At 42.2% G+C, this 14,581-nt stretch overlaps 1 protein-coding gene across 2 annotated transcripts in view; it reads right to left on the reverse strand.

The window, feature by feature from the left end:
* NUP214 (nucleoporin 214) overlaps positions 1-14,581 on the reverse strand; it is a 179,739-nt gene that overhangs the window by 23,273 nt on the left and 141,885 nt on the right. The window contains exon 32 of one of the 2 annotated variants that reach the window (XM_073630313.1): positions 6,339-6,485. The exons of the other annotated variant lie outside the window; for it this stretch is intronic. Coding sequence (XP_073486414.1) covers positions 6,339-6,485 — 147 coding nt within the window. The remainder of the gene's footprint in view (positions 1-6,338; positions 6,486-14,581) is intronic. 2 annotated transcript variants of the gene reach the window in all.

Genomic DNA, 14,581 nt, shown 5'->3' on the forward strand with positions numbered 1-14,581 from the left:
AGTGCAGATGGATTAGAACGCTGGTCAGTTTTATATTGTTGTCTGTGCTCCCGTGCTCGCTCCTTCTATTTGTCATGTTTACGATTATCAGTGAAAGTAAAAGAAAATCCCACATTTTGAGTTGTCCCCCAAAAAGTAATAGAGGTGAAATCTTGCAATGGGAAAACTAGTTCTGGTGATCTGGGGTCCCCAAGGAATTCCACTAATTTGCAGGGAATTCCTCTCACTTCCTGTTTTGCTGTGGGACAGGAAGTAAAGGGAGATCCTTGAAATGGGACAAAGATGGCGAAAACAAATCTGGCAGGGGTTATAACCATCCATTGCTTTATCCAAAATGAAAAAAAAATAAAATAAAAATTAGTACTTTAATAATCATGGCTTTTTAGGATGTCCCAAAGTACTGAACAAGAGGGATGGGTAACACAGCAACAAGGCAAACAGGCCCTAAATCCCCAACCAGAAATGAGAAAACCCCACTACAAAGCCACCTGCAAGACCTTCTACTTAAAAACTGGCATCTGCAAAGGCAAAAACATCAACCTTGTAGAACTTAGTAAATGTGTAAAGAAAAGTCTAGATAGCAGCCTTACAAACTTGAACACAAGGTCGATACCGAATAGCCCACAAAGAACTGACAATTCTTGTGGAATAGGCCTTTACTGGGAAAGGAGGAACCTTGCCCTTAACACCATAGGCCTGAGAAATGAGCTGACAAATCCACCTAGAAAAGGTGGAGAAACCACCTGATCCACGTGAGACCCTCTAGCAGAACAAGCAGGGAATCAAACTTTCAAAATTAAGCTGTAGATTTCAGATTAAAGCGGTTGTTCACTCTAGGAACAAGAAAATGAAAGCCGATAGCTACAGCATGTTAACTGTGGACAGCCGGCTGTGAACACTTGCAGCTTTGCGGTTGGCTGCCTGCCACGCTGCACTGTGAATGGTCCTTGACCTTTCTGGGACCTGTGAGGGGAATTGAGAACTTGCAGTGGACCCACTGTGGCAATCTGACCAGAAGCGAGAACAGGTAACTGTCAAAACCAAGTACCCCCTCCAAGAAAGTCCAAAAAGTAGTAGGGGGGGTAGGGGTAGGAGGCGGAAAAGTGGAACTTCCCCTATTGGGTGAAGTTCTGCTTTAACTCAAACAGCTTGAACAGAGTAAAGCCCTTTTCCCTTAAGATGTTTAGGATTAGGACAAAAGGATTAAGGCACAATGTCCTAATTCAATTGTATCGAACAAACTACCATACGTAGGAAAGAGGACCAAGGCCTCAACACCACCTTAACCTGGTAAAGAACTAGGAAGGGTTCCCTCAAAGTAAACGCAGCCAAATCCAAAACCCTGCGGCAAAGGTAATAGCCACCCAAAAGACCACTTGCACGTAAGGAGGAATTTCTTGAGCAAGTTCAAAAGGAAAAGACTATAAACCTTACAGGACCAAATTAAAGGGATATTAAAGACTTTCTTTAAAAAAAAACAAAAACAAAAAAACAAAACAAAAAAACATGCTATTCTTACCCTCTCTGTGGTTTTGCACAAAGCTGCCCTGATGCTCCCCTACTTGGGTACCCGCTGGCGCTCTTAGACCCTCCCTCCTGCTGGGTGCCCCCAAAGGAAGCAGCTTGCAATGGGGGAACCGTAGCAGGCTGATACATGAGCCGCGGCTATGCATGTCCATTCACACAGAGAGCCGCGGCTTGGCCCCATCCCCTCTCTCTCCTCATTTGCTTGTTGCCAGAAATTGAAGGGAGGAGGAGTCCCCAGAGAGCCAGTTATTCTAGGTACTGCGTTGCAACTAAGGCTGACTTTTAAAGCTTCATTACCAGCATAACCTCTCCAGGACTTGTACTTGCTTGACAATGCACATTCGTTTTTGATCCATCTGCTCCCTTAACAGAAAATTGTCTAGGTATACCACATTGGGAAACTCTTGAATTGTCAACAACCCTTGAACCAGAGCCAACACCTTGGTAAACATCCTGGAGGCCATTGACAGCCCAAAGGGTAGCATCACAAACTAATAGTGACAATCCCACATTGTAAAATGCAGAATGCGTTGGTGAGGCTAGAAGAAAAAAAAAAAAAAATAATAATATCGGGATGACGGGTAGGGTGTACTCCACCCTGATTTTTTTTTTACGTTCAGGAAATTTGTGGAGACCCATGAATTTGAGAGTAAGTCAGACATCTCCATTTGGCTTAGGAACTGTGAACAGATTAGAGTAAAATCTGTGAAACCTTGCCTCTCTAGGCATAGGAGCAATAACCCTTGCAACAGACTTTCCAGAGATGCAAAGAAAACCTCACTTTGAGAACCTGAAGATACCCTTGAGCAAGTAGGGACACCCCTTCGTTGAAAACAAGAGAACATGGGAGTCCAGTCCTTTACCCAAACTGGTAAGTATGCTTTGATTTGGAGCCTGAGGCTGCAAAATCTTCCAGGAACTGCCAGATAGCAGTATCCCCAAGTTTGATTCTCTGGAATGAAGCATATACTTTTGCCCAAACTTTGAGGGCTTGACAAACTCCCACTACACCCATAGCAGGCTGCAAAGCTGCTCCTACCAGAACGAACAATGCCTTAAAGTGGGCTTCCAACCTCTAATCTGTGGCATCATTAAGGACCAGGACCATGTCCACAGGGCTTGTCGAAGTTTTATTTAAATAAGAAATAGCCGGGTCAACAGCCCGAGAACCCCATTTCCTGTAGAATTAGTACTCAATGCAATACTGGTGAGCAAACCATTTTAGTGATGACACCATCTTCTCCAGGTGAGACCCATCAGCATACATTCCTTCTAGACGTAGGTGCACTTGGAAGAACTTGAGAATTTAGGTGGCTGTCATGACCCAAAACCAGTGACTATCAGAAGAAGAAGACTCTGAGGGTGGTAAATTAAAGGTTAGTGACAACCTTAAATGCCAGGAAGCTCATCAAGGTATACTGTGACTAAGACAGCCCTGGATTCCTCCTAGGAGGACCCATCTACAGAGGATTCCTGATCAAAGGCTCCCACTTCTTCCTCCTCCAAATGAAAATCTTCCCATGCCTTATCCTCCCTCAAAATAGAGTTTGCATCTCAGGCATTCCAAACTAGTAAGAACTGCTAAAAGCTGATCTCGCAATCCAGATTTGGCCTCAGAAAATTCCTACCATGACACAAAGAAAGCCAAGGACTGTGCCCCTGAAACAGTGGAGATACCAGATGAGGGCATGGATTCAGAGTTAATATGACCGTTCAGGGAGCCCTCCTACCTGATAAAAGGGATTTAGGGGCCCATCCCATTGTTCTTGTCTGTCTGCACAAAGCCAAGGCTTCCTGAGGGATAATCAAGCCTATATACCACTGAGGGATGAGGCCACTGAGCTGAGAGGAATATCATGCTAGGCAGAAAACTTTGGTGGCAGCACCCCCCAAAAACTCCAGTGCCCCTGGTACTTGCTGTGCCAATATCAGCGCAGTTAGTCACTGAAGAGGCAGGATGGCACATATGTAGGCTGGATTCAGTTGGGGAAATTTGGGGCTGAACCCACTTGGAGAGTATAGGAGGCAAAATGGCATCCGCAGTAGCACAATGGCATCATCATAACATGCTCCATCCTGGACTGCCCACAATGAACGCTGCCACAGCCTGTATAGCACCCAATTAAAGTAGTTGTAACCCTAAAAAACAAAAAAAAACCCCCAAAAACCATGCTCCTGTCCCTTTAAGTCACGAAATATAGCACAGTACTTTTGCCATGTCAATTGTCCCTTTCTATGTGGTAACAATACCTGGCGATCCTGCCTTTTCCTGTCTTCTGTAAACTGACCACGTTGTTTATCGTGGCTGCTGATCCATGATAGCGTGGTCAGTTTACGCGCCTCTGTCATTCCCCCCTCCCTCTCTTCTGTAGTCTGTTTGAGAGCCGATCTCCACCCCACCCCGCCCCTCCCCTCTCCTCCTGCCTAGATAGAGCAATGCTATTTCCCTGAAGCTACTCCTTCCCTCTTTGTTAACCAGTTCCCACCCAGGCCAATTCCGATATTCCTCTTCTACATCGATATATTTATTGTTGCTAGAAAATTACTTTAAAACCTACAAACACACTATATATATATATATATATATATATATATATATATATATATATATATATATATATATATATATATATATATATATATATATATATATATTTTCTAGAAGAAGCCCTAGGGAATAAAATGGTGGGTGTTGCAATTTTTTAAATCACACGGTATTTGCCCAGAGTTATTTAAAATGCAATTTTTTGGAAAACATACACTTTAATACATTTTTTTTTGCACATGAACACTATAAAATACCCAATTTTTTTGTTAAATTATAAAAAAAGTATGTTCCGTCGAGTAAAAAGATACCCAACATGTCACCCTTTATAATTGCATACACCCATAGAACAGCGCCAAACTACGATATCTAAAAAATCTCTTAGCGATGCTTTAAAAGCCATTACAGGTTATCAGGTGAGAGTTACACAGGAGGTCTGGTGCTAGAATTATTGCTCTCGCTCTGACATTTGTGGCGATATGTGTGACCGTTTATATATGCGTGCGCGACTTACATTTGCATTGGTTTTTACACGTAAGCACCTGGGGAGCGGGAGCTTTAAAAAAAAAAAAAAAAATTATTCAAAACTTACTACTGTCCAACTTTTTCTTTTGATTACTTTATTGCTTTCACAAGGGATGAACAATCGACCGACCGATCCTTCCGGCGGTCGACCGACAGACCGATCCTTTTCGGCGATTGACCGATCCTTTCCGGCGGTTGACCGACAGACTGATCCTTTCCGGCGGTCGACCGACAGATCCTGCCGGCAGTAAACTGACTTTCCATCATTCTGCTCTCTCTGCGGTATCTGTATCTCCCCCTCCCTTCCGGTCATTTCCGTGGTCTGTGTGAAGCTAAGGAATGTGAGCCCCTCCCACTGAAGTCCCTCTGCTTGGGATGAAGACCTGAGAAAACAGCACTGCTGGAAAAAGGTATTTAGAGATATTGCGGAGAGGAAAAAAAAAAAACCACACTGCCATTACTATTGCCTCATAAGAGAACCTAGAATGGGAGTTTATTGTGGAGACCACTACTTTAAGGGGTAAAAACACATAATGCCACTGTCCTATGACCTAAACCTCCACAATCAGGGAACACTGCAGAGGGGGCTGCCACAACTCTACCATATACAGAGGCACTAATCAGGCCAAGCGTCAGGGCAGCCTGCCAGTGAAATCACCAGGTACACTGCACACCTGAGATCGATGCCTGTAGGATCCAGCGCTATCCCTCCCTTGCAGGTGGGACAAGATACAGTCCCTCATGGCCTGCCTGGATGGAGCCCACCTCTGCCCTGGTGGAGGTGTAAGGAACAAGCCAGGAAATGTCTAAAAAGAAGATATCTTCAGAGAAACTCCGGAAACATGTCACCTTCAGACACTAGCACTAAACTGAGGTTTAGCTGAGCTGGGAAGGGTTATGTCTGAGAGGAGAATCCTGCCTTTTTTAGGCCCAGTTGTATTGTGTAAAGTGTTACTAAACCAAGGACATGCATTCACTATATCTGGTCTCCCACAGTACATAGAACAAGGAACTGCAATAGTTTTCGTAAATATAGGCTGCTAAATACTTTTTCTCACCAGCAGTTAGAGCAGTCTTGTGACTTCTATCAGTGTCTGGTTAAAGCTTGTAGGAGGAGTTTTCATTCTCCCCCGATTGTCCTATGAGGCTGCAGAACCCCTGTCCCTCTGTCTGGACTGTGCCGATAGACCGTTTGCTGATCACATGCACTCTCCCAAGAAAAGCCCCCCAAAAAACTCTCTACCAATACACACCAAACTGAGAATGTGCAGCTTGTCCCGACAGGTCTGTTCGATCAGGAGATGATTTGGGGACAGTGTAAGAAGGGGTGGATCAGATAGGACAGGATCAAACATCCTTTTTACACAATGCAGTGGATTAACCCCTTAGGTTCCACAGTGAGCATAACAAGCATGCTTTACTGCATATACAGACTGATTTTACTGTCGTGGGGTTAGTAACACTTTAATTGCAGCTGAGAGAAGTCAGGTGACCAACCTGGTTGTACTGTTTGACAGGGCCATGTTAATCTGAGGACTAGATGGACAGAAATACAAATCCAATGACAGTTAAAACAGCTCCCATGAATTTATTTCAACAGTGTTTTAAACATTTTACCTGGAGTTCATCTTTAAGCAAAACTGATACTACTAGATTTCTCCAATAAAACAAGATCAGAAATGTGTCTTGTATGTTGGTGTTAGACAGTCTATCAGGACAGTCTGCAACTACTCTGTCATACCTGTCTTGGTGGGGCTGGAAAAGCCAAATCCTTGTGTAGCCACACTGCCACCAGCGCTGAATGTCCCGGTTGTTTTTTGCTCTCCAAATGATGTGTTGCCAAATCCAAAACTCTTTGCCCCGCTGTTGCCAAAGAGACTGTTTGTATCTGACAGAAGAGCAAGAAATCCAGACTTCAGTATAAAAATGAATTAAAATGGGATGGTGAAGAACATAAAAGATTGTCAGTTTTGAAATCTCTGATTCAATTTGAATAAGAGAGGTCTGCAAAATTTCTAAAATGCGTTTTCCATAAATGACTATATAGTCAGTTATCTTTTGGTAGAAACAGCTCACCTGGCTCTCAGGTGAAAGTTGGACTAGCTTTCCATTTTTTTTTAAACTGGGATCTCAAACAATTTTACAGGATTCCATCATTACAATAAGGATAGCCACAATAAATATACCAAATTGTCAATAAAATAAACAGAAAGAACACTAACACCACAAAATTCTTGTGCGTCTCCATAGCACACATACTGACAGCAAGGCAGATTACAATACAAAAAACAAATCTGTCACATTCTTCATACAGAACGCAAAAGGGGTTTTAGGACTTTAAATGAGGTGCATCATAACATGCACCTTCATCCCTAAATCAGAAAGAAGGCGGTTTTTGGGACTTTGAGTTTGCACAAGACACATGGTAGGAGAAATTATAAAACTGTTTAATTGGCATATAAACAAAGCATACCTTATAAACATATGAAACATGGTTGATGAACATGAGTATTCTTCATACAGGCAGTTAAAATAAAGTGCATCAATCGAGTTGAGGAGAGGGCAAGGTCTGTTTTTATATATGATCTCTTCATGGGGGGGGGGGGGGATTTGTTTATTCAATGATATCCACTGGGCTATTGTGAATGATGATGGCTGCATCAAGCGGTTCTAAAGGCTCAAGGTTTTTTACCTTCATTTATTCTATTCATGAAGGTAAAAAAAAAAAAAAAAAAAAAAAAACTTCTCTGTGCAGCAGCAGCCCCGACCACTAAATACTTACACGAGCCTGATCTTCCTCCAGGGCTGTGCACGAGAAACTCTCTGGAGACTCTCCGTCCTCATTGGCTGAGACAGCAGCGGAAGCCATTGAATGGACACACAGGGCAGTAGTTGCTTGCTCTGGGGGCACTCGGCAGGTGGATAGGGCCAGGAGCGCAGGGAGGGGAACCGAGTAGAGGAGGATCGGGCTGCTCTGAGCAAAAGTATAACATGTATATTATTTTAATGTAAAAAAATCCAAAGCTTTGATATGACTTTAATGGGTATTGTTTTGCAGGCAAAAACCTACGAATGATTTTAGAACATCATCCCTATATAATTGTGTCTGCCTTCCTTATCCTTCCTGAAAAGGGAAGGGGGGTGTGGAGGTGCCAACTCTGCTGACACTGTTATATGGCCTCTTATCCTTCCTGGCAATGCCATGTGCTAAAATTGCTAAAAGATGGCTGCAGGGTAAACCCCATCTTTACATTTTCATTACTAATGCAATATACACTACAATTTTTCAATATATAAAAGCTTTCCTCTTTTGTTCTTTCACTGTTTTTTTTTCTAGGCCTGTAAACCATGTGATCGCCTTTTTCCAAGCCTTATTTATTTTTCATGGAATTTACCTTTCCATGAAAGAAAGAGCAGCTTGAAGAAGATCAAATATTTATTTATTTCAGTTACTTATATAGTGCCGTCAATTTACGCAGCGCTTTACATATACATTGTACATTCACATCAGTCCCTACCCTCAATGAGCTTACAATCTAAGGTCCCTAACAAATATGCTTCTATGATTATCCATAATTCAATGCAAGTGCCTCAAACTGATTACAAAAGCAGTCTGCATTTGCCCATCAACACGGGCCCTAATGGTCTATGATAATTCGAATAGAGTCCTTGGTACGAATCCTGACCATGACACTACCTGCCGGAGGTTTTTTTTGAAAATATTTTTGTCACTTTTCAAAAGTACTTACAAAATCACTAACACCCAAGCATGGGCTAACCTTGGCATACCTAAAACATCTGCCAAAGTACAAAAAACAAAAGACAAACAAAATCTACATAACAGAGGACTGCAGTTACTTCTGTGTGTCTTCCATGAAATCAGTTAAGGAGATAAGCAAGATAACTTCATGCCCCCCAGCCTGAGGCCAGACCCCCACCAAACCCTCCCCCCTACCTGCTTGGAGTCTGCATGTTTTCCCTGTGCTTACATGGGTTTTCTCTGGGTACTACGGTTGCCACCCACACTCAAAAGACATGCTGGCAGGTTATTTGGCTCATGTCCACGTTGACACTAGTATGTGGCCCTATGCATGTATAGTAGGGAGGTTGGATTGTAAGCAACTTGAGGGCAGGGACTTATGTAAATGTACAATGCATAAATTATCTGTAAATACCTGTAATAAATAAAAAAGTTACTGAAGCAATGCATTGTAGGCCAACCTGTAATGACCGAGCTAACATAAGAACTTGAATATTCAGTCATAATTTTTTAAAGGTGCAAGTTTACTTATGAAATATGTATATTGTCCTTCTTTCGCTTTAAAGTGATACTAAAGCTACAATTTTTATTTTTTTTATACTTACAGTGCCTTGAAAAAGTACTCATACCTCTTGAAATTTTCCACATTTTGTCATGTTACAACCAAAAACATAAATGTATTTTATTGGGATTTTATGTAATAGACCAACACAAAGTGGCACATAATTGATAAATGGTTTTACATTTTTTTTACAAATAAATATCTGAAAAGTGTGGCGTGCATTTGTATTTATCCCCCTAAGTCAAAACTTTGTAGAACCACCTTTCGCTGCAATTACAGCTGCAAGTCTTTCTGGGGAGGTCTCTACCAGCTTTGCACATCTAGAGAGTGAATTTTTTGCCCATTCTTCTTTGCAAAATAGCTCAAGCTCTGTCAGATTGGATGGAGAGCATCTGTGAACAGCAATTTTCAAGTCTTGCCACAGATTCTCAATAGAATTTAGGTCTGGACTTTGACTGCGCCAGTCTAACACACGAATATGCTTTGATCCGAATAGCTTCATTTTAGCTCTGGCTGTATGTTTAGGATCAGTGTTCTGCTGGAAGGTGAACCTTCCCCCCAGTCTCAACTCTTTTGCAGACTCTAACAGGTTTTTTTCTAAGATTGCCCTGTATTTGGCTCAATCCATCTTCCCATTAACTCTGACCAGCTTCCCTGTCCCTGCTGAAGAAAAGCATCCCCACAACATGATAATGCCACCACCATGTTTCACGATGGGGGTGGTGTGTTCAGGGGTATGTGCAGTGTTAGATTTCCACCACACATAGCGTTTGGCTTTTAAGCCAAAAAGTTTAATTTTGGTCTCATCTGACCAGAGCAACTTCTTCCACATGTTTGCTGTATCCCCCCACATGCCTTCCCGCAAACTGGACTTCTTATGGCTTTCTTTCAACAATGGCTTTTTTCTTGCCACTCTTCCATAAAGGCCAGAATTGTGGAGTACACGATTAATAGTTGTCCTGTGGATCTCTGCAGCTCCTCCAGAGTTACCATGCGCCTCTTTAGCTGCTTCTCTGATTAATGCTCTCCTTGCCCGGCCTTTCAGTTTAGGTGGACAGCCATGTCTTGGTAGGTTTGCAGTTGTGCCATACTCTTTCTATTTTTGGATGATGGATTGAACAGTCCTCCGTGATGTTCAAAGTTTTGGATATTTTTTTTTTTATAACTTAACCCCGATTTAATTTTCTCCACAACTTTATCCCTGACCTGTCTGGTGTGTTCCTTGGCCTTCATGATGCCGTTTGTTCACTAAGGTTCTCTAATAAACCTCTGAGAGCTTCACGGAACAGCTGTATTTATACAGAGAATAAATTACACACAGGTGGACTATTTAATAATTATGTGATTTCTAAAGGGAATTGGTTCCACTAGATTTTAGTTATGGGTATCAGAGTAAAGGGGCTGAAAACAAATGCATAGGACACTTTTCAGATATTTATTTGTAAAAATTTTGAAAACCATTTATCATTTTCCTTCCACTTCACAATTATGCGCCACTTTGTGTTGGTCTATCACATAAAATCCCAATAAAATACATGTTTTTGGTTGTAACATGGCAATGTGGAAAATTTCAAGGGGTATGAATACTGTACATGCCCTGTGTAATGGTTTTGCAATGAGCAACCCCGATCCCCCTCTTCTTGGGCCCCCCACTGGCTCTCCTGGTCCCTTCCCTACACTGGGTACCCCCACCATAGCAAGTTGCTTGCTACGGAGGCACTCACTCCTGCATGTTCGCTCCCATAAGACACACAGAATGGGGTTCAGCCCCCCGCTCCCTCCCCACTGGCCGTGACAGCAACTGGATCCAATGGCTCCTGCTGCTGTGTCTCAGCCAATGAGGCGGCAGAGAGCCTGGAGAGCAGTAGCATATAGCTGGATCGAGATTGAGCAAGTATTAGAGTGGGTCTGGGAGGAAGCTGCACAGAGAAGGTTTTTTTTTTTTTAACTGCATGCATATAATGCAGTGCTTCTCAAACTTTTTTGTCTTGCGGCGCACCAAAAAGATCTAAAAAATGTTATGGCACACCTGAAAAGATTTAACAATTTATGTTAATTTTATTTTTTAATTTTAAAGTTTTATGTGAAGGATGTGCCTGCTTTCGAGAGCAAATCAGATTGAAGCGATTGTAATCTTCCTTGTACTTTCGCTTGCTTCCTTGCTTTTTATTTAACAGTTTCTCTTTCAGAGTTCCAGACTTGATTAAGTATTTCTCCATCGCTAAACAACGAACAAACTTTATAAGCATCAAAGTTGGAATGAAGCGGTCTCTATTATTATCATATAATTAGAGCGATTAAGCTCTCCCAAGATCTTGCACAAGTCTCTCGTTACAAAAGGAACCAATGAATGACAGACTGACAGAGATTGCATTTTTATATATGTTAGTTTATTAACTTTTGCGACATTGCTTTACCATTTCATTTTTCGATATATGTTCAAGGTTTCAAAACGCTAGCACTTTTAAGTATTTTTCAAAACTCCTACGGCACACCAGCAAATCTATCTCATGTGGCACACAGGAAGAATCACTGATATAATGCATAAAGGTAAAATACACTTCAGGCTTTAGAACCACTTTAAGTCTAAATGTTCAACTTGAGACCTGAAACCTGAACTCACATGGCAAACATGAGAAAATTAGTTTGTGCAATCTCAGAAGTTGTAAGGTAAGGAAATTGTTGGGTTCCTGGTGACATCTGACTTTAGACTTAAAGTGGATCTTTACCCATAACAAAGTTATACAAAATAAGAACATACATTACACATTAATAATTATGCTACCAAAATCAGTGTGTGCTGTACATTGCCTCCAGCATTGTTCCTGTTTCTTCTTGCTGGAGGCTGCCATTTTGCTGAAGGCTAGAACCCCCGAACAGCAGTAAATCTTTATGCTGTCAGCAGATTGGCCTACACATTTTTGGCACAGTGTCAACAACTGAGCATATGCAGAGCAGGGCGAGACAGTGTATTACTGAATTTTAAACAGTATAGGCATTTATGTTTAATGTTTTACATAGTTATACCTGCAAAAGGAGCCAGCATTAAGTGATCTAGCAGGACTTAATTTTCTAAGGTACCACTTTAAGTTCCAGTCATATTTAAAGACTTTTTAAAAATGTAGGACTGAATATGAGCTCCAGCACACAGCCTGTGACTGGCAGACACAGCTTTGCATGTTCCTGTGTACAGTGAGGAAGGTAGAGGTGTCCTTTCCCTCCAACCAGGGCTTAGAGCTCTCCTCACCAAGTTCTCTCCACCATGGCCAAGACCAAAGAGATGTCCAAGGATGCCAGGGACAAGAACTGTAGACCTACACAAGGCTTGAATGGGCTATGAGACCATCGCCAAGCAGCTTGGTGAGAGACTGACAACAGTTGGTGTGATTATACGCAAATAGAAAAAACACAAAATAACCGTCAATCTCCCTCAGTCTGGGGCTCCATGCAAGATCTCACCTCAGAGTTTCAATAATCATGAGGATAACGGTGGGGAATCAGCCCAGAACTACATGGGAGAATCTTGTCAATGATCTCAAGGTAGCTGGAACCATAGTCCCCAAGAAAACAAATTGGTAACACACTAAGCTGTGAAAGACTGAAATCCTGCAGCGCCCGCAAGGTCCCCCTGCTGAAGAAAGCACATGTACAGGCCTGTCTGAAGTTTGCTAATGAACATCTGAATGATTCAGAGGAGAACTGGGTGAAAGTGTTGTGGTCAGATGAGACGAAAATCAAGCTCTTTGGCATCAACTCAACATGCCGTGTTTGAAGGAGGAGGAATGCTGCCCATGACCCCAAGAACACCATCCCCACCGTCAAACATGGAGGTGAAAACATGCTTTGGGGGTGTTTTTCTGCTGAGGGGACAGGACAACTTCACTGCATCAAAAGGACGATGGACGGGGCCCATGTACTGTCAAATATTGGGTGATAACCTCCTTCCCTCAGCCAGGGCATTGAAAATGGGTCGTAGAAGGGTATTCCAGCATGACAATGACCCAAAACACACAACCAAAGCAACAAAGGAGTGGTTCAAGAAGAAGAAGCACATTAAGGTCCTGGAGTGGCATAGGAGTGGCATAGCCAGTCTCCAGACCTTAATCCCATAGAAAAAATGTGGAGGGAGCTGAAGGTTCGAGTTACCAAATGTCAGCCTTGAAACCTTAATGACTTGGAGAGGATCTGCAAAAACGAGTGGGACAAAATCCCTCCTGAGATGTGTGCAAACCTGGTGGCCAACTACAAGAAACGTCTGACCTCTGCGATTGCCAACAAGGGTTTTGCCACCAAGTACTGTCATGTTTTGCAAAGGGGTCAAATACTTATTTCACTCATTAACCCTTTCATGACTAAGCCTATTTTTGAAATTTGGTGTTTACAAGTTAAAATCCGTATTTTTTGCTAGAAAATTACTTAGAACCCCCAAACATTATATATATTTTTTTATCAGAGAATCTAGAGAATAAAATGGAGATTGTTGCAATTTTTTATATCACACAGTATTTGTGCAGCGGTGTTTTAAACGCAAATTTTTGGGAAAAGGGACACTTTCATGAATTTTTAAAAATCCAAACAGTAAAGTTACCCCAATTTTTTTGTATAATGTGAAAGATGATGTTACGTCGAGTAAATATATACCAAACATGTCACGCTTTATAATTGCACGCACTCGTGGAATGGCGACAAACTACGGTACCTAAGAATTTCCCTAGGCGACGCTTAAATTTTTTTTTCTGGTTACCAAGTTAGAGTTACAGAGGAGGTCTAGTGCTAGAATTATTGCTCTCGCTTTGACGATCGCGGCGATACCTCACATGTGTGATTTGAACACCATTTACATATGCGGGCGCAAGTTCCTTATGCGTTTTCTTTGCTGCCCGAGCTCGCGGGGACGCTTTAAAAAAAAAATTTTTTTTCTTATTTTTATATTTATAAATTGTGTTTAAAAAAAAAAATTATTGATGACTTTTATTGCCGTCACAAGGAATGTAAACATCCCCCCGATCCCTCCTTTGCACTTCAAAGTATTCAGATCGTCGAAAACGGCGATTCTGAATACTGTGTATTTTTTTAAAACCGGAACCATTGGCAGCCGAGTAAACGGGAAGTGACGTCATGACGTTGCTTCCGTGTTTACGATTAGGGGGCTGGAGCAAAGCCGCCCACGGCTTCGTTCCAGCCCGCCCCCAGCCGCCGGGGGCAGCCGATTGGTCACCGGGCCTCCCGATGGAACGGGAGGCCGGTAAGAGCGGCGGGACGTCCCCTCCTCCAGTATAACAGCCGAGCGGCTTTTAGCCGCATCAGTTGTTATACTCGGATAGCCGATCGCCCGCTCTAAACAACAATACTGGGATGATGCCTGCAGCTGCAGGCATCATCCCGGTATAACCCCGGAAAGCCGAGTACGCACATCTGTGTACGCTCGGCGGGAAGGGGTTAAAATACAAAATCAATTTATAACTTTTTTGAAATGCAATAACATTTTTCTGGATTATTTTGTTGTTATTCTGTCTCCCGCTGTTAAAATAAACCCACCATTAAAATTATAGACTGATCATTTCTTTGTCAGTGGGTAAGTGTACAAAATCAGCAGGGGATCAAATACTTTTTTCCCCTCACTGTATGTAAGGGTTTTCAACCACTTTAGCAAGGAATCTAG

Source organism: Aquarana catesbeiana, linkage group LG05, assembly GCF_042186555.1.
Source record: "Aquarana catesbeiana isolate 2022-GZ linkage group LG05, ASM4218655v1, whole genome shotgun sequence".
Lineage (NCBI taxonomy): Eukaryota > Metazoa > Chordata > Amphibia > Anura > Ranidae > Aquarana > Aquarana catesbeiana.